This window comes from Sander vitreus, chromosome 1 (assembly GCF_031162955.1).
Source record: "Sander vitreus isolate 19-12246 chromosome 1, sanVit1, whole genome shotgun sequence".
Taxonomy (NCBI): Eukaryota; Metazoa; Chordata; class Actinopteri; order Perciformes; family Percidae; genus Sander; species Sander vitreus.
This window is the reverse complement of record NC_135855.1, coordinates 19,996,385-20,016,373: the sequence shown is the minus strand read 5'-3', so window position 1 is coordinate 20,016,373 and position 19,989 is coordinate 19,996,385. Positions and strand designations below refer to the sequence as shown.

General features: G+C 38.8%; 2 protein-coding genes across 2 annotated transcripts; both read left to right on the top strand.

The window, feature by feature from the left end:
* Positions 1 to 423: 423 nt before the first annotated feature.
* On the top strand, positions 424 to 7,757 carry bdnf (brain-derived neurotrophic factor). The gene is made up of 2 exons (XM_078257327.1): positions 424 to 889; positions 6,352 to 7,757. Exon 2 carries the CDS (start codon positions 6,373 to 6,375, stop codon positions 7,180 to 7,182), a length of 810 nt encoding a protein of 269 aa, XP_078113453.1. The 5' UTR covers positions 424 to 889; positions 6,352 to 6,372; the 3' UTR covers positions 7,183 to 7,757.
* A 3,210-nt stretch (positions 7,758 to 10,967) lies between these two features.
* Positions 10,968 to 18,129, top strand: lin7c (lin-7 homolog C (C. elegans)). Its single transcript, XM_078247327.1, has 5 exons — positions 10,968 to 11,155; positions 11,918 to 12,036; positions 12,221 to 12,292; positions 12,450 to 12,659; positions 13,842 to 18,129. Exons 1-5 carry the CDS (start codon positions 11,119 to 11,121, stop codon positions 14,007 to 14,009), a joined length of 606 nt encoding a protein of 201 aa, XP_078103453.1. The 5' UTR covers positions 10,968 to 11,118; the 3' UTR covers positions 14,010 to 18,129.
* The last annotated feature ends 1,860 nt before the right edge of the window (positions 18,130 to 19,989 follow it).

Below are 19,989 nucleotides of genomic sequence, written 5' to 3'. Positions count from 1 at the left end.
TTACACATTATATAGAGAACATCTTCTTGGGCTATATCAAGGATGTAGGATGCATTATGATGCCTAAAATAGATTAAAAGATGGAGAGAACAAATATATATAGGCCCACTTTAAACGCAAATACCTTCTTTCTCAAAGCATATTTTGATATAAAGTACAAAGCCTCCTCACTATCTGCAGACAAGAACAAAAAATGCTTATTTTTAATTCTCTGAATATCTAATTTTACACAAATAGGCCATCTCTAAATGTCACTCAGTGGATCACGACTTGGTGGAGACGCGCTGTTACGCAAAACCTTCAAAAAGAAATGTACCTCTTTGGCCTCAGTGAGCGAAATGCGGAAGAGGAGAGGCTTCGTTCGTGCTTTATATATTGCCAGACATTATGGTGTGTGGATGCAGGCTGCACGGTATGCGGACAAACAAAAGCACATAATGCACGCTAAAAGCGCATTAATAGTTCCGCCTCGGGGCTGTTTAAACAGGAGTTTGGCGGCGACCAGTCAGCCAGCGGCAGGTCACATGTTGCAGCGTCATTGTGTAGTAAAGTTACTGTAGTTGCAAAGAGGCTCCTCATTTCAGCTCCAGAGGTCTCTCATCCCGTGCTGCTGCTGCTGCTGCTGCTGCGTTTCAGCATGCGACAACTTCAGTTTCAGACGATATCCAAAGGAGCTGTGCAGCCATGGGAGTGCATTACCTCATCCATGCAATTTCCACCATCAATAATTTAATCTATTTGCTCCAAAGCTGAATAGATATCCTGAAGCTTGTCGGTACAGAGAGGAAAATATCGCTTAAGTAAATTACTCAGGGAGTTGTCCAAAACTTCCCAGATGACACTACTGTCCTGGTGTTGAATGGTCTGTTTTACGACTGGGCAGTAAAAGGTAGGCTATTATGTGTATGTTTGTTTTTCGATAAGTTGTTTTAAGCACTTCGGCTTTGTTTAATTGCTGCTTGAGAAAAGACAGAAGTGTGTGTGTGTGTGTGTGTGTGTGTGTGTGTGTGTGTGTGTGTGTGTGTGTGTGTGTGTGTGTGTGTGTTTTTGTGTGTTAGGGGGGTAGAGGTAGGAGAGGAGGGGGTCTAAAAGTAGCTCGATCAAGTCCGGTTATCCTGCGAACAGACGAGAGGGGATATGTGTAACCTTATACTCTCGTTCATTAATAAAAAACTAGAGTTATTATGTTGATTGGGTTTCCGGAGGAGAGCACTAGCTCAGCAGATGTAGCCTAATCTCGAGAGATAAAAGGCGGTTGTTTCATTATTAGAGCAGGCTGAGCAAATGTGGCTTATTATATTAGTAGGCTATGTCTCCTAAGTAACAAAGTGGAAATCTGCCATCGTCTTTTGAACATTTAATGGTAACTTTATGCTTATAAATAACTCAATAAACTCTTTGTTCAGGATGTTAGTCTATATTATAATCTCGGACCCTCATGCGCCGTGAACACACAAAAATAAGAACTCCAGACAGTTGTTCTATGGTTGTTTTGGAGAGAGGGGGGCTTTGATGAACTCATTAAGACTTTATAGGAAACCCGAGACCTAACGCCTAGCTACGTCGGCCAACATGCACGGTTGGATCTACTTCTTGGTGTTGTGTGCTCGCGCTGAATAACTTCAAATTACTGGCCAGAATGATTAAAATAAAGTCTCATTTATAGAGTGGTGGAAAGCTGGCTCATTTTTGACAGCTTCGAGTGAAACTATCTGAATTATAGCAGTACACACGGGCTGGTTATGTGATGGTTTAATGATGAATTAATGATGTACTTTCCGAAAAATGCACACTAGAGCCAAATTTATTGTCAGAGCTGGGACTAAATCCCATATACCGGCAAGTGAACTTTATAGCGTAGGGTATTTACAATTACCCACAACCAAAATTGTCTGTGCGTCCTGGAAAAAGATTATTTTCTTTCTTTCTTTCTTTCTTTATATCTATCTATCTATCTATCTTTCTTTATATCTGTCTATCTATCTATCTATCTATCTATCTATCTATCTATCTATCTATCTATCTATCTATCTAGCTATCTAGCTATCTATCTATCTAGCTATCTATCTAGCTATCTATCTATCTAGCTAGCTATCTATCTACGGAGGGAGGGAAAGAAGAGGAAGGTGTATGGAGTGAGAAGAGAAGGAGCTCTTATTATTTCATGGTCTCACATGCCATCTAGTGTACAAAGTCTGGAACTGCAGCGCTGTTAATTTGGAGTCATAAGTCTGTTGATTATTTTAGTGGTCTTGTTTCAGAGTTGGTTCATGTGTTAAAATTATAATTGGGAATTTTAGACCAGCTACATTAACACTGATAAATTAGAGTTTGCACATTTAAGGATGAGTCTGTAGCCTCAGTTATTATTTTACCATACTGTTTGTGTTGCTACTGTAGTCCTTCAATTGTCCACTGTTGCACACACTGTGAGAGAGTAACAACTCATTTGGATAGCACGGATCACTCAGCACTTATTGAATGCTGGGCTGTCTGTGGCCGGGGTTGGCTTGAAGGCTAGGTATAATCCCTTAGTGATGCTCATCTATTACTAAACATGCTCTGAAACTGTGTCAGATTGAAAACAGATCTCAAGGAAGCAAGCTTCCACATGTGTCAGCCATTACTGCAGACAACTCTAATTCGCTTTTTATACAGTAAGTGCTGCATTGTGGCACACAAGGGGTCCTCGGGTAGAAATGTTGATATCATGTGCTGCACGTTTTTCTTCTGAACATTTGGCATTGTGTGCCGTACATGTTGAACGTGACAAAACATGTTGCTAGGTAAATAGCTCTAACCCGACACTGTTCTTGAGGAATTGAACAAAGACGCATGCCCACAAGGGAGCAGTGGAAGAGGCAGAGAACAAATGTTGCTATAAGTCATACATTTATATTCAAATGTAGTGGGCACATTTCCCTCTTTCATCTCTCCTGTTTGATGTTTATTTTCCCTTCTAATGGTTCCTAAGATATCATGTAAGCTGTTCTTGAAGATGAAGCCATAAAGTGTGCTGACATGTGCAGAGAGGCTGGTGAACATTACTGAATGTGTAGTAATACCAGCCGTGCTAGTCCTTTCATGCTTTAGAGACACTTTTCAGCATCTGTCAAAGGAAGCATTTATCACTTTAATCCCCACCTGGCACAAAGAATAAATGTGAGGGTAAGTTACATTTCCCCACCATGCAGCCGTGCTCTCAAAGCAGATGAACAGGTGGTCATCTAGAGACCTCAAAGCCAACCTGTAGACAGAGTCCACACACTCACCTGCTCCTATTGTTTGGGGTGTTTCATGCTCTAGGTGCGTTGTCTTGAATAAAGGCGTGTTTGCAGCGGTTATTGCAGGCATTATCTTCCTGTTATCTCTATTTACATGTTTTGTCAAAAGAACTGTCATAGTTGGACAGCCATGACACTTAGTTTATTATATGACATAGCTGGATTGGTGTGATCTATCTGGATTTCATTTTGAAATGATTTTTTAAACAATAACACAAGACACAAGAAAGACAAAAGAGATATGAGATAAAATAAATGGCACTATGCCCAACCACCTCTTTGTGTAAGATATTTTTTTGTTACCAACCCGTTGTCACAAAGCTAGAGCCAAAAAAGTACATTTTATTCAAAAACTTTCCTTTCTATGTTCCTCCCTCACTTTATTATTCATGCTCATTGTGTTAACTTGGAAGCCGCTGTTTCATTAACTGTGAAATCCAGCAGTGTACATAAAATCTTCCTTCACTGGATGTATAAAACAAGAGCAAACCAATCAGTTGTCACATTTAGCCTCTAGTAGATATAAGCCAGAGATTCTCCGCCAGTCCCACAGCAATTAAATGATTCATTGGCTTTATCGAATTTTAACAGGATGTTGATTGAGAGCACAAGCCATATTGATTGTCCTGATGGAAACAGGAAATCACAGAGATAGAAATAAAATCATTTGTTGTTCCCGGTGTGAGGATACCCGGGGGAACGGTATGCAATTGCACACTGTTGAGTGGCATTACCCCCAGCAACCTCCTCCCCTCCATTCTCTCCCCTATGGAGACCTGGAAGAGACGTCATCTGTGGTTGTTATGCTGCGAAATGACGCTGGCACTCTCTCCACCCCCTGCTACTGCAACATTACCCCTGTGGTCTGTTACGGAAGATGCAGCACTCTTCGTCTGCACCATTTCCAGCATGAAGTTTGACGCCTAACAGTAATCAGCCCCCTGCCTTCATTTTCCGTCATATGGAAGTGGAACCATTTGAGCGTGATGCTGACAATAATATCAGCCTAAATGCATCCTACACATAAAGCTCGTGACTGGCCTCGATCCCGTAAACCTACATTATTTCTGTGCTGGGATGCTTCACAGACAATTCTTGTTATTGGAACCAAAACCTTAACAATATTGAAGGGTTAATAAGCATGATAAATACAATTTATTAACAGTATTTAATGAAAAATTGATAATTAGCTCCTTATTCTTGGCTTTCCCTTAATGTTGTTTTAATTGGTGAGAGGAAAAATACCCCCCATCTCCCTGCAAACACATACAAGCCAGCCCCTCCCCATGCCCTCCCTCTAACACACACACTCACACACACTCTGGAGGTGCACGTCACTGAGCTCGGGGAATGAGTGGCTCATTAAGAAGAAGGATGTGATATTCTGAATAGAGACTGTGAGACTCACAGCACATCTATTTTTAGACAAGATATCTCTATGGCAGTCACCGTGGTGTTGGTTAATTACAGCCACAGCCCCTGATACCAATTAGGAATGAAACAAATGCTTTAAGGTGGGGTTTTTGCTCCTCCCTTACGGTAAAGGTCCTCGTGTCCATCCTGAGGCAGGAGTGTGGTTGCTCGCCGTGTTTTCCTGTATCAAGTTGGGACATGCAGAGTGCAGTCAAAGCCTCGGTCAGGCTATTTTTAAATTGAGCCCCTGTGGAAAGCAAGATCTAGATTTTCTTTTCATTATGGTTGCTTTTATATCTTGGGCTGCTGGATGTCCACCAATTCATTGATTTTCTGTGAATCTTAGAGCTTCTCAAAGGTAAGGGATGCATTTGTGCTCAGGCGATATATGTACAGTATTTCCGCTACACCTGGCTCCCCCCCCTTACAGTGCTTTGCTTATCTTGTGAGTTGCTTGAGATTGGTACTTTACACTGCAGGGAGGATGACACATCTTTCATTCAGTTTCCTCATGACATCCTGTTAGTTCATCCTGCAGTGCTCTCGCCATCCACCTGCCCAAAACAAACAGTGTCCCTCAACAAACTCCCTTACATGACTGTAAGGTTTAGTGTTAGACCAGTATTACAGCAGAGACCAGTCATTCAAAAAAGATGAATAATACTGCAGCAGCGTTGTTTGTCAGAGCTGACACAAACACAACATTGGTCAGTAAGTGCTGTCCATGTTGGAAGTTCCCTGAGTGTTGATAATGGTGATTTTGTTTGCGGGGTAATGTCATATTCAAAAGATAATACATGAGCTCTTCAAACAAACAAAACAAACAAAACCTTATCTTTATGTCAACACAGAGCCTTTCCAAATTGTGTGTCAGTTCACAATTGACTATCACGTGCATCCATTATTTGCCACCTGTCAATTTATTATTATTTTATATTATAAAATCTAACAATTCGGGTAACTACTTGCCCCAATAAACAAAAAGTTTAAGGATAGCAAAATCCACCATGTCTTTTATAAAATTTACAAAATAGGGGGGAGGTCTGAGCTTTCAAAACTGACAAGATAACACAATGATTCAGGCAGTGAGGGATGAGTGACAGGTTTGGCTATTATAAAATTACACATCCTTGCACGCTCTAGAAACACGCTGTAAAGTTTAACAAACCAGTAAAAAAAAGCTCATAAATAATAATAACAACCCTGTAAGGATGTAGTGACATCTATTAATGTGATCTTATCTTTTGTAATAGGCAATCTCTTTGAAGCTCAGCACAGCTTTTGTGCACGGCTGCCAACAAATTAAAAATCTAAGCCAGACCTCACATAGGAACAAAGTGATTACAGTGTGCAAACAATTTGAAAACACTGATGACACAGCGCCAATATCAGTTTAATAAAAACATGTTGTGATTATTCCAAAGCTACTGGCTCTCTTTTCAGCTTGCAAAGAAAGAGTAGAGGGTATAAATCAGAAGAAAGGCTTACATGGTGCATTATGGATCAAGAATAAGCTAACTTCATTGAAAATGCTCTTTGTCTTACAGTCTTGTTCTCTCTCTCTCTCTCTCTCTCTCTCTCTCTCTCTCTCTCTCTCTCTCTCTCTCTCCCCCCCCCCTCCCCTCTTGTTTTCTGTCTTTCTCTCCCTCTCCAGTTCCACCAGGTTAGAAGAGTGATGACCATCCTGTTCCTTACTATGGTTATTTCATACTTCAGTTGCATGAGAGCTGCGCCCCTGAGAGATGCCCCGGGCATGCGGGGCCATCGGACGGAAGGCTACTTGGGCGCTGCTGCAACAGCCGCACGAGGCCATGGGACTCCACAGAGTGGTGGTGGGCCAGGCCAGCGCGGGGAACTGCCCTCTCTCACAGACACGTTTGAGCAGGTGATAGAGGAGCTGCTGGAGGTGGAGGGAGAGGCAGCACAGCTGGGACAGGGGGCTGATAAGAGCCAGGGAGGTGGGGGCCCATCCTCTGTGGTTACCACAGAAACCAAGGATGTCGACCTGTACGACTCACGGGTGATGATCAGCAACCAAGTGCCTTTGGAGCCACCGTTGCTCTTTCTTCTGGAGGAATACAAAAACTATCTGGATGCCGCTAATATGTCCATGAGGGTGCGGCGACACTCCGATCCCTCGCGGCGCGGAGAGCTCAGTGTGTGTGACAGTATTAGCCAGTGGGTGACAGCTGTGGATAAAAAGACGGCAATAGACATGTCTGGGCAGACAGTTACCGTCATGGAAAAGGTCCCTGTCCCCAATGGCCAACTGAAGCAATACTTTTATGAGACCAAATGCAACCCCATGGGGTACACAAAGGAGGGCTGCAGAGGAATAGACAAGCGGCATTATAATTCCCAATGCAGGACAACCCAGTCCTACGTGCGAGCGCTTACCATGGATAGCAAAAAGAAGATTGCCTGGCGGTTTATAAGGATAGACACTTCATGTGTATGCACATTGACCATTAAAAGAGGGAGATAGTGTATAAAATGTATAGATTTTATTGAAGAGTTTAAAAAAGAGAATAAAGAGAAAATATCTATTTGTATATATACATAACAGGGTAAATTATTCCGTCAAATGAAAATTTTATGGACTGCATGTAAAAAAAGATGAAGTTTATACAGTAAAAGTGATACTACAGTCTATTTATTGAACATATTCATGACCTTGTAAACAATTAAAAAAAATCTGATCAGTCATTTGCGCCCAGTTTAAATTACTATATCACATCCCTCAAGACATTGTGATTTGTTTACGTTGCCAAGAATTAGAAAATGATGGGAAAAAACAGGCAAGGAATGCGAGAGGACAGTTCCATCTTCAAAAGCTTGCATGCTGCTTCAATTGTGAATTGAGAAATTCTCCACTTACAAAAAAAGGATATGATGCTGACCAAAAAACATTCCGTTTACATATTCAGCAGAAAACTATTTTCCTCTCAAGTAATTTATCTGTTTACTGTTCTAAACTTCTCAAGGTAATGTTGGACTTACATACTATGTCAAGGTGCTGTTGTCAAAGCTTTGCTGTTTATTTTTTTATCCCCACCAGAGGACAAGATATATATATATATATATATATATATATATATATATATATATATATATATATATATATATATATACACACACACACACACACACACACACACACACACACATATATATATATATATAAAATATATTCATTGACATGTTTCTGGGTTAATATTATTCATTTTGTATGTTGTGAAGTTGTTTGCAATATTAAACTGAAATATTTGAAGAAATAAAAATGACTATAGGCAACTGAAAAACAAAATCAATGTCGATAAAGTTTCAACATTGCATTTCCAGGCAGGATAAACTGTATTAAACAGACAGACAGGCAGGCAGGCAGGGAGGAAATGAGGCAAACACACACACACACACACACACACACACACACACACACACACACACACACACACACACACACACACCACACATATGCACGTGCCTGCGCACAAACGCTGCCAAAGAATGACCAAATTAAAATCATGAATGATCAGGATGCTCAATAAAGCATTAAAAAAAATTTTTTTTATAGAAAATAATGTATTTTCAATAGCACCGGAGTCACACATTGGGTAATATATAGTGACAGCAATAATGAGAATGACTCTTGCTATGGGTGGAAAGAATGTATATTTTGCAGCTCTTTGTGTTATTCAGTATTACTTTGAGGAGGGAAAAAGGACACGTCTTGCCTCCTGCCAGCACATTACAGGAACACCAACCTATATGTCTTTTGATACTTTGGTGTTTATACATAGTTTTTCAGTGTTTTACATAGTTGTTACTCCAGCTGCAAATGTAATATTTCACAATTACAAGAACATAACATCACAAGTGTGGCCTAGTACAAGTAGGCAGGGTTTGACAGTGATGGATTCACCCACACATACATTTGTGTACATTAAAAAAACACACCCAACATTTTCTCATTAGTGCATGGTAATCCCATATTTCAATGTTCTACAAAAGAACAATCATCACAGATTTGATGCCGCTGTACATTTACTGTGATCAGAAGGAAAAACTTGGTTTGGTATCTGGGTTAAAGGACTACTGCAGCTTCATATTAACATTCCCTCCAGCAGAATATAACTCATAGTGAGCATTACCTAGTGAGCACTCCTTGCTTGCCAAGTCTAGACACCAAAGTTTAAGGTTGTAGTAGTAGGATAAAATGTGTTCAACTTTGTATCTTGATATCATGAAACATTTCAACAGTTTCCCATAATATAACATATTTCATCAAAAGAAGACACTCAATTATGTAGGCCTACTTCTTTATCATCAACCTAAAGGTAAGTTCTGAAGAGAACCGGATCAGGCATTTTGAGATTTGGAAGACCAACTTTTCTCATGAACTGAGGAAAAGACGTTCCACTGTCTTGGATCCTCCAGAGGGGGCTGATGAAGATGCTGTGAGTTACTTTTCTTTTACAGAAGCTTAGAACTAATAGAGAGTCTCCACATCATCTCTGAGAAAGATGACAAGCATGCAGTTGTGTCTTTCAAATTATCTTTTGTCATGAAATTTCTAATAAAAGGTGCAGATGATTATTGCCATAGCTTATCTAAGTTATTATTTCATCCTCAAGAAGACAAGCAATTGCTCTGGCTTGCTCTTCAAAGAAAATCCACCTTAAAATAGAATTGGAATGATTTAATTTAATTCAAACATGTCTGAGCACTAACACATTCTCAGCATACAGGACAATGAATCACACCTTTTGCCATGCATTTTAGACAAGGTATTCCCATCTATCAGGAGTAGGATCCCTTGACCAGTTGTCTTTGAGTCAGAATGAAGCCCATGTTGTCTTTTTTGATCATAAATTATGCATGTGAATAGATCTTACAGTATGATGTAGTATTTATTTGACCCAGAGCTGTGGCTAAAGCTTAAAGACAAAAACAAGAAGAAGAAAAAACTAAACTAATTGGATCCTAACTAATTTTACAAAAACAATGAGCCTATGGTATACATAAATGCTGCTGCTCCACTAAATGAGGGTCCTACATTTAAGTGTGTTGTGCCTCTGGCCACACCCCAATCGGTGATGCCAAAGCAGGTGTATTTCATCAGCTGTCAAAAGCGAAAGTGTCGTCACCAACCAGGGTGTGGTCAGAGGTGAATCATGCTTGAAAGTTTCAGTCCACAGGGAGCAGTGCAGCAGTAGTTTTTTTTGCCGACTTCTCAAGATGTGCTGCAGTCAACCAGTAGAGGCCAGCAGAAAGAACATTCCTCCCAAGTGTCAGCAAAAAGCCAAAGACGCTTCTGCTTGTCACCAATACACAATGCAGCATCCCTTGAGCTATGACGATCCATGTAGAGGGGCAGCACAGCTGTTAAATGAATGATGCACTAGCAAACAGATGAATGCTGATTGTGTGTCGTTAAATAGTGATAGAAAATCTTTGACACAAGGCACCAAAGGATGACCCCTCTCCATATTCCACGTCAACATTACACAGAACTTACAAAACACAATACATATCCTTAAAGTTAAACCCAAGTCACTGCAGTATCCAACATTAAGAATGGGAATTGACTCCAGAAACGAAATATGCACCAAGGCAGAGGTGGAAGAAGGGAGGATCCTCAAGAATAGAAATAACTTCCATCCACTACACTACATTAAGTCATGGGTGATTTCGTGATATTTATTGGTATGTGTGATGTAGGCCTATTAAATTTTCGATATATGTGCATAAGGTATTACATTTTTTGTGATTAAATATGTATTGTCTTTTAGGCGCAATATACAGACTATATGGACGACCAAACAAGCAAACAGCAAGAAAACAGCAAGAAAAAACATTTTTTCCTCCGATTTGGATAGATCAACCTAGTCAAGTCGGACAGAGAATCATTAACACATTTCCAAAAAATAGTAATACCAAAGAATTTCCGTAGACGGGCTTTGGTAATACCAGGGCAATCTAAAACAAATGTAAACAAATGTAATGTCCCTGCAGCATTAACAGAACAAAAAGTACAGTTATAAGAAGTAACTAGACGCATTGTATAACGTATATAAGGCGTAGCATAGGCCTGCATAAGGTATTCATACTTAATTACGTATGTTATGTATTGTTTGGAGATAAACTATTGACTGAATTACATTAGTTAGGGAAGAGTCATTCAGTGCTTGCTCAATAGCATCCAGGAACTATGGAAAACAACATGATTATTTTGGTGGGTTATACACTTTACGAGGGTTACGTGAACGCACCATGACACACACACACAGCCGGCTAACTTGGGTAATCTGATTTATCGTCTCGGTTAAGCGCACGTAACGTTAGCCAGGATTACCATATTTAGTTTTCCATCTCTAGCGTTTAATATCCATCTGACGTCAACTAGCCACCCATTTCAAGAATGGCATCGCTTGGGGAGCCCGTGCGGTTGGAAAGAGGTAACGGTAGTTAATTGGCTAGCTAGCGTTAGCTTAATAATATTTGTTGTGATCCATGGAGACATTAAACTAGTTTAGCTAGCGTTAGCCAAATAGAGCTGGTGAGAGTTTTTGTCAGAATAGTTTCCTGTTTAGTTGGCCAACGTTGCGTTAACGATGTCTTGCTGATAGCAAGACATATATTTATACTAACCATGTAACGTTATATTCTAGGCAACGAACGAAAGTAACGCAACATTGTTTTACTTAGCTAGCTTAGTCTAGCTAGCTATTAGTGAGAACTAGACAGTGGTCAGCTGAGCTATCTTGTTTGTTAAAAGCTCAACGTATGTAATTGAGGTTTGAGACACTTTGTTGCACCATCTGTATCATCACAAGCTGTGAGGATCAGCAGGAGGAAACATTTACATTACAGACTATTTTTCAACCTCAGTCTTCCTTCAACAAAATGCTGACATTAGTTCCTGCTGTGTCTGCTAATACACAAGCCCCCACACATAATGTTAACTTGGCTAGCTAGGCTAAAGGAAAGCACAAGTAAATATATGTGAAACAATATCTTCGCTATTGGGTAACGTTACACCAAAATGTTAAAAGGAAGGTAATGATCTAATTAGAATCAGCTACAGTAGCAATTAGCAGAGATTAAGAGATTCATATTTTGCTTCCATAACATTTGCATGGCATTTGCAGATATCAAGTGTGTGTGTGTGTGTGTGTGTGTGTGTGTGTGTGTGTGTGTGTGTGTGTTTGTTTTGACAGATATTAACCGTGCTGTTGAACTGCTTGATAAACTCCAGAGGACAGGGGAAGTGCCTCCCCAGAAGCTGCAGGCGCTGCAGAGGGTCTTACAGAGTGAATTCTGTAACGCTGTCAGAGAAGTGAGACTCTTTTGGTTTTCCTAAAACACTTAACTGTGAGATGGCATTAGTTCACCGTTCTCTTCTGGTGACATAAGTGTTTAAAAACAGGGTTTGGTTGGATTACTTTGTGTTCACCTTTTTTGAAAATGTGGACAGCTCTTGCTGGGATGTGACAAAATATTGTCCAACAATTTCTCTTCAGGTTTATGAACATGTGTATGAAACAGTGGACATCAACAGCAGTCCTGAGGTCAGGGCCAATGCCACAGCCAAGGTAGATCCAAGTGAAATACCATCTAATACGAAAGCATATTTTGTAATCATAATTTTAGACCATTTGTTTCTTAAAGGCGCTTTAGTCGAACACTTCACATTGCGTGTTAATAAATAAATACAGTGTATTTGCAAACACCACTTTGTTTATTTTGTAGGCGACTGTGGCAGCTTTTGCCGCAAGTGAGGGACACTCACATCCACGTGTCGTGGAACTGCCCAAGACAGAAGAAGGCCTGGGTTTCAACATAATGGGTGGAAAGGAGCAAAACTCACCTATATACATCTCACGGATCATCCCAGGAGGCATCGCTGACCGACATGGAGGACTGAAGAGAGGCGACCAGCTTCTCTCTGTTAATGGGGTGGTACGTTCAATTCACAGAATCGAGACTTACTCCAGGATGTTAAATTTGAAGCTTTACTATGACACGTACTTCAGTTGCTGTTTTTGTAAAATCGGCTGTATTATCCACTAAGTGCTAAAACTAAACACTTAGCGATAAGGGCATATGAACAATTTAAAACCTCTCAAATTCACTTCTACACTTATAGCCCAATATCATAAATGACAAATTTGCCTCAAAGGGCTGTACAATCTGTAGGCTACATCATATGACACCCTCACTTTTCATGTTTAGTATGCTCGTCCTCAAGGAGGACAGAGGTGTCTCCAGAAATCAGGCAAAATTAGGTTTTTAACATTGTGATGGTGATGATGTTAGTGTTTTTCAACAGTCACATCCCCTTGCACACTGAGTTAGCACAAAGCAGCTATCAGAAGAACTACATCTTAAAGGTACCCTGTGGAGATTTTCAGTATTGATATGGAGCAATGTTTTTAAGAGTTGGTCCTCGATATGTCAGTCGGCACACTCAAGCATTCCCCCGGGCATGTAGGTGACGCTTACTCAGTCCTGCTGATGGTTTAACGCTATTCCATTGGTCAGCAGTTGGTGGTTGTAAGAACTGTAGCCAATAAATGTAGCAATGTGCAAACAAAGGCAATGGAGAAGACTGCTAACAAGCAAATATGGATGTAAACAATGTAGATCTCAAAGTCTTCTGAAAATTGGCTCTTAGAATGTTTTATGAGGAAGGAAAATGCATTCAACCTGTTTATTAGGCTTCAAGAATACACACACTTTGTTTCGATAAGAAACCGTGAATGTAAACTTAGTTTTTTGTTTAAAAAAAACAACAAAAAACACCACAGTTTAAGGCCTATTCGGCAGATGCGTTTAGTTAGGTTAACATTCCAGGATCAGCCTAAGACAATCATCCAATTGATTTTGTTTATTGCTCAGTTTGTTCTCATTAGAATTTCCAAATTAAAAACTGTTATATGGCAAGTTGAAACTGGCAGCCAAACCTAATGTTGGAATTATGTTCACTCCAATACCTATTAAGCACTAAAGTTATTGTTTCTTTCTTCCATAGGTTACAACATACATTGTTCATTATCAAGTGCCCATACTATCTTGCCTTTTTAGATTAAAAACCTAAAAAAAAAAATCTTACACTACATTTCTGTGTTGTTTTTTTTCCAGAGTGTGGAAGGTGAGCACCACGAGAAAGCTGTGGAACTCCTCAAAGCAGCTCAGGGCACAGTGAAGCTGGTTGTAAGGTACACCCCCAAAGTCCTAGAGGAAATGGAGTCACGCTTTGAGAAAATGAGGTCGGCGAAGCGCCGGCAACAGAACAACTACCCCCAGTAGGATTTTTTTGGTTCTGGTGCTCCGCTCCCATGTCTCTCCTCCTATAGCCTTCTGGCTATTTGTTCTGGTCTCTTTCTTATTTCCCTGCCCCAAAAAGCTTAACAAACACAAAAGTTTAGTTTTAGTTCCTACTCACACATACTGTTTATTGTGATTCTACCCTTTTCTGTATCATTTTTGATATTCACCATTGTTACACTGGACACTACAACTCTAGACAAACACTATAATGATCATGATTGTCAGTGTAGGTGGTCGCTCACACGTGTGCATTATTTTTGAATTGACAATTTGAATGCTTTTGAGACCAACTACACAATTCCTTTGACTGGAAAGGTAATGTTTTTAATTATTTTATCACAGCAGCCAAGTGCCTCAGGGCAAACACGTTTATCTTATGTACTGTTTTCACCATTTATATTTTCCTTTTTAATGGTTTAAAAGTCAATTACTGGTAATGAAATGCTTGTTGCAGGAATTACTGCTTTGCATCTGTTATTCTCAAATTGGATGTAAATACATGGTAGACTTATGTAAAACCCTTTAATTGTGCAAACTTAAGGTGCAGTTTTATTTTGTCTGCCACTCTACAGGCATGTCTGGAGAAGGGATGCTTTAGAGGAGTTGATGACAGTTTTAATTAGTTAAAAAGAGATGGTTATATGTTGGATAATAAGGGAAATAAGGGAGGCTTACCTTTTTTTTTTAAGTTTTATAACGTCATACCACACTATAAAAAGCTCCGCAAGTACTGTAAGTGATGTAATGGGGTCTCAGCAACTTTTGAACTAAATTCCTGCCTCCACAGAGACTCACATTACTACTTTTATCAAAGTAATACACCTTCATAAGCAAAGACCTTGCTGTCAGCATGACATGAGATGAAACCTTTTCAGGTTCTGGTTAATTTGTCTTGACATAAATCAGGAATGTACTATATGTCATGTTTTTCCTTTTTGCCAGGTAAAGTACTTAATGAGAAGTCACATACAGTTTGTCTTTGATCTTTGCTAAAAAAAATAAATAAGGAAAAACAAGACATTGGTATTAAACAATCTCTTGAGTTCACTATAATGCCTAATGTGAGATGTTGTCATTATGATTTGATGAATGAAATAGCCGATGTTGATATATATGGCTACTTCATATTCTGACTTTACAAAGCATTTAGGGATTTTTTTTATTTTTTATACAGTTTTTCAATGTCTTGCAAACCAAAAGTTTGTCCTAAATGAAACATTTACTTCATTTGAACTTCTTTATCATGGTAGTCCTTTCATCTTAAAAGGCTTTGCATTAAAGACAAAAAAAATGACACTGGTGCTGTGATAAAATGTATAGAAAAATGTCTTGAAATTTAAATAACCATTTACTTTTAGGATGCCTGCACTCCATTCAAAGACAAGAGTACTCCCAACATGTAAGTGGCACCCATGTACTCTGTAATGTATGTAATATACAAACTGCACAATATGTTAAAATAAGAATGACAATGACAAACATTTTGTTACTGAATACTGCCAAACAGATATACGGTTTTTAAGCAGGCTATGGCTTATGTAGGATTTCCTCCCACATTTACAACACTTAAAACAAGGCTTTTATAGTTTTTAAGTGTTTGCAGAATGCATGTTTAGCTATGGTATGGATATTCCTTCTTGTGGAATATTAATGCTTTATTCCTGATTGAGAAAACCAAACCAAACCTATCCCCAACACAAATTTAATTTCGGAGATTTATTCGCAAAAGTGATAGATGCAGTAACATGTATATAGCATAATGTGAACTAGGCTTTGGCTGACTAAGCCATACTTTTGTCCAGTTTTAGGATCAAGACATCACACCATTAAGGCAGGAAGGTAGAAACAATGAAGGGAGATGTGATTAATCTAACTGATAAACTGTAGAGGTAAATAGATGGTGGATAAAGTACATATAACATACACATATAACACATGGCAGTGTATGAAAGCAGGAAACCTTTGTCTTCAGTGCAGCTTCAGTCTCCTCAACTGTTTGTCCTCTGATGTTGAACTGTTCTTCACAAACAAATTTCTTTTTAATGCAGTGTAGTGTTAAATTAATATCCAGTTGAGTCATGACTAGTCTATATCCTTGCCTTTCCACTTCCGGGATTGCTCCGGTGCTGCAGGAAATTCCGTCAGAGCACATTTTCCTCCCATCCCCAAATGCTGTGTGGAGTAGCCAGACCCATTGGAGGAGGGTCTGTCAAAGCGAGACTAAGTCATGACTGACATGACATGTCTAATTAAATAGCTATACAGTTTGTGACCAATGCATCTTAAATAAGGTCACTGATTGCCTGCTGCTGCTTTTGTGATGTAGTTTTTCATTTGGTGTTTTTGTTACTTTATCCACCATCTCTTAACATAAATAATGATCAATAAGGGCAGCTTCCTATGATATAAATTCATCCAGCAAATTGTAAAAAGCTCATTCGAAAGTATTGAGATCCGTAGGTACTTTTTGGCATGAAATAAATTAGTTTTCCAAAATATGCCTTTGTGCTGTGCATCACTAAATGCACTGACATGCTTCAGCAAGTGCTAAAATAAATATTATCAGTGCAAAGTAATAAAGTTTTTTTCCACAACAAGGTGAGTATTAGCTGTGATGATATTTTTTTATTTATTAATTGGAACTAAAATTGCAGTTTGCTTACAAACTTTAGAGCAAACAAATCTTTCTCTTTGGCTTCTTACTTTTGTTTGTTACAGTCTCTACATAAAGTCCATTATTACTTAAAGTCTGCTGTTCCTTTTAATGTTACATTAACCTGCAGGATTATCTTCACTCAAGTCAGTGGAAGATATCTTTATCGACTTGTATGTTACTTTAATATTGCAAGACAAAAATGATGATACATGATGACCACATAGCCCTGTTGTATTTTAGTGGGTGTGCTCCCAGTAATTACTTCTTATGAAAAATGCTGAATTTTGGGACAAAGTATAAAACAAACACACACTACTGCAAAAACTGAATGCAAATAAATTATCTATGCAAGGTCATTGAAAACGTTGGGAATATCCTGTAATGGTGCAAAATAGTTATCTTACTGCAGAATATTATTGAAATTTACTGTTTTAAGGCTGTGGTGTGTGGACAAATGTCTAAGTCTGGGAACGCTGTACTTAGACACATTGGAGTTACATAATCTAATGAGACATTTACAATGTTTGTTATTGTAACATTCTCACATTGATCACCATCAAGTAGTTGCAGTGGCATTTTCCATGTGATATTAGCCATGCTATCTAATTAATGATTGTCAGGAGGATACATGTAGAAGAATAGGCTTATGTGAAAGTGGTTAGCAATAGACCATTGCATAGTCTAATTTGAGCATACTTTTGTTTTGAGGCAGAAAGTTTAGCAGAAGAGTCGGGGTGTACATAAAAGTCATACGTAAATGTCTTAATATAATGTATATTTTGTCTCCTAATTGTGTTTTATCCAACATTAGCTAGCTAGATTCAATGCGTACGCACATGAATAGTAAATCAGGAAAAAATGTAATGAGACTTTGTATTGCACAGTCACACTCTCCACTGAATGTCACTGACCATTGTCTAACTTAGTTGTAAAACGTGTGAAGTACCCTTCAACTTTCTACCCATTTCCCTTGTCTATATATTGGAATGGTCAATAGAGTATTTTTTATAATAGTTTTCTTTTGATATTTTTCTCAAATTTTTATAAGTGGATTTCCTAAAAACAAATACCAGGAATAATTGGTACTTCCATTTTGACTGTGTACCAGGGCCATATCAGTGAAGTCTCTCCGAACAGCAGCACTGATGTAGGACAGATCTCTTGACTGTATGAACTTACAGACTGTCGTACATCGGCACTTCTTTTCTGAGATCTGAACTGATTTCTCTTTTCATTCTAGTAGCAAGACCAAACTTGCAACATTTGTGAAAACTTTGATAATGTTTTAAAATGTTTGTGCTTGTTTAGGATTACCTGTAGACTGTGTTGTGTTATTTTGTGTTACATAATTTACTGTGTTACATTGATGTGGAATGTAAAATGTTGTGATGTAGATCAAAATAATAGACTAGAGGCTAAATAAACAGTGCTTGAATTTTTAAAGGTCTCCTTGAACATATTTTACATCTTTATGAATTACCTATTTTAGTTTTAGGCTCAATAACATTGGGAACAACCATCAAAGGCAGTCAAAGAGTAGTGAGAGAACACGTCATAATCAAAACAATAAGATGTTTACGGGCATGTCTCATCATTTAGTTAAGGTTTTGTTCCAAACATGTAAGACTTGTCTGTTCTTTTAGAAGACGTACTCATGCTGCATAAGAGTCTCCACTCTTCATAATTATTGTCATGCCTGACACATACTGTATGTGGTAGATATTATGGAAATTCAGCATCTAGAGTATGCACATGACACACAGTGAGAGCTCTTTTTGATGTAGAGGGAAATGTAACATTTTTGCTGTCAAATACTGTTGGAGGAATAAACCCAGAGTGAACTTGAATTCTCAACTATTAAAACAGTTTATTTTCTGACACATCTAACACTTATTTGTTGACGTTCTTTGCAGCAGACACACAAATAAATGTTTTCCCTTCCACTTCCTCTTTCACTATCTTGCCCTAGCTGTATGAAAAGCAGGAAACTACTTCAGAGAAGGAAACTTGATGGAAGCATCATTGCAGTCCCAACTTAATGGATGTGACAGTTGGACTTCAAATAAAGTTTAAATAATTGAGATTTTCTCTTGAACCCAGCAATTTTGTGGTCAAAAACGTGTCATAATAATAACAATAAATTTCATTTATACACAATACAGTTAAAACTAACAGTCATTAGTAAGTGGAGACATTCACATATACAGGGATAGACTGAGAGGTTTCTTACTTTTTCTATCATGCCCTACTGCATGTTTTGCATTAGTTCCAAATGATAAATTCAGGTAAAAATTTGCCGGAATTGCCAGTTTTTACCGTTACATTGGCCATGGCATGAATTGGAGGGCGGGAAAGGCTTCTTGATATTTTGGATTTTTCCCTGTCATAAGTCTCTATGTCATGTTCTTTACATGCAGTTTCCTGCTAACCTGAATTTTGGTATCCTTTTCGGCATCAAAGTACTCTTATTTGTTTATTGTTATGAATCTGTTTCATAAGCCTTTTTCACATCAGACATTGTGATTTGTCATAGCAGGAAAAGCACAAATGTTACTAATAATAGTTAATAATATGTAATAATAATTGCTCCGTTCAAGCAATTATTAAATGCAGAGGCAATTAGGGGTGTAAGAAAAAATCGATACACTTGAGTATCACAATATTTTATTTAGCAATACTCATAACTGCAAACTCAGAAGGGCTGAAAAAGTATTTTTTTTATAGTTTACGTGCAAAAATATTCCTGTAAGACAGTGGTTCACGTTTATGTTGTGTTTAAACCCCTTTGGTCGGGGTCGGCATAAGGTTCGGTCAGGTTCGGCATAAGGTTCGGTCGGGTTCGGCCGGGTTTGGCCGGGTTCGGCATAAGCTTCGGTAAGGTTTCGGCCGGGTTCGGCATCAGGTTCGGTTGGGTTTGGTACCGGGGTCGGGTTCGGTTGGGTTTGGTATTGGGTTCGGGCGGGTTCAGGATCGGGTTTGGGGTCGGGTTCGGTCGGGAAATCTCATCTCTGTGGCAATATTTACATCCCGAATCCGGGTTCGGGCAAAGATCTTCAGCTCTAACTGTTACTCCATTTTAATGCACCAGGGAGTTAGCATTCACATGTCAACCTAAGGCTATGCAGCAAGCAGGAGTTGTTTCTCAAATTCTGTGGTTTGATCATTTTAAAACAGTGTTATTGTTATGCATTGAATATAATAAGGTATATCCATGAAATATGTCACTTAGTCAGGGGTCATCAGTTTACCCAAGGATAGTAAAGGGGTCATAAAAAGGTTGGGAACCACTGAGGTCCCCCCCTC

Excerpts from the sequence above, each read along its gene's own strand:
- lin7c (XM_078247327.1), top strand. The coding sequence starts at position 11,119 with ATGGCATCGCTTGGGGAGCCCGTGCGGTTGGAAAGAG. Across the intron at positions 12,037-12,220 it reads TCTGTAACGCTGTCAGAGAA|GTTTATGAACATGTGTATGA; the intron begins GTGAGACTCTTT and ends ATTTCTCTTCAG. Across the intron at positions 12,660-13,841 it reads TTCTCTCTGTTAATGGGGTG|AGTGTGGAAGGTGAGCACCA; the intron begins GTACGTTCAATT and ends TTTTTTTTCCAG.
- bdnf (XM_078257327.1), top strand. The coding sequence starts at position 6,373 with ATGACCATCCTGTTCCTTACTATGGTTATTTCATACTTCAGTTGCATG.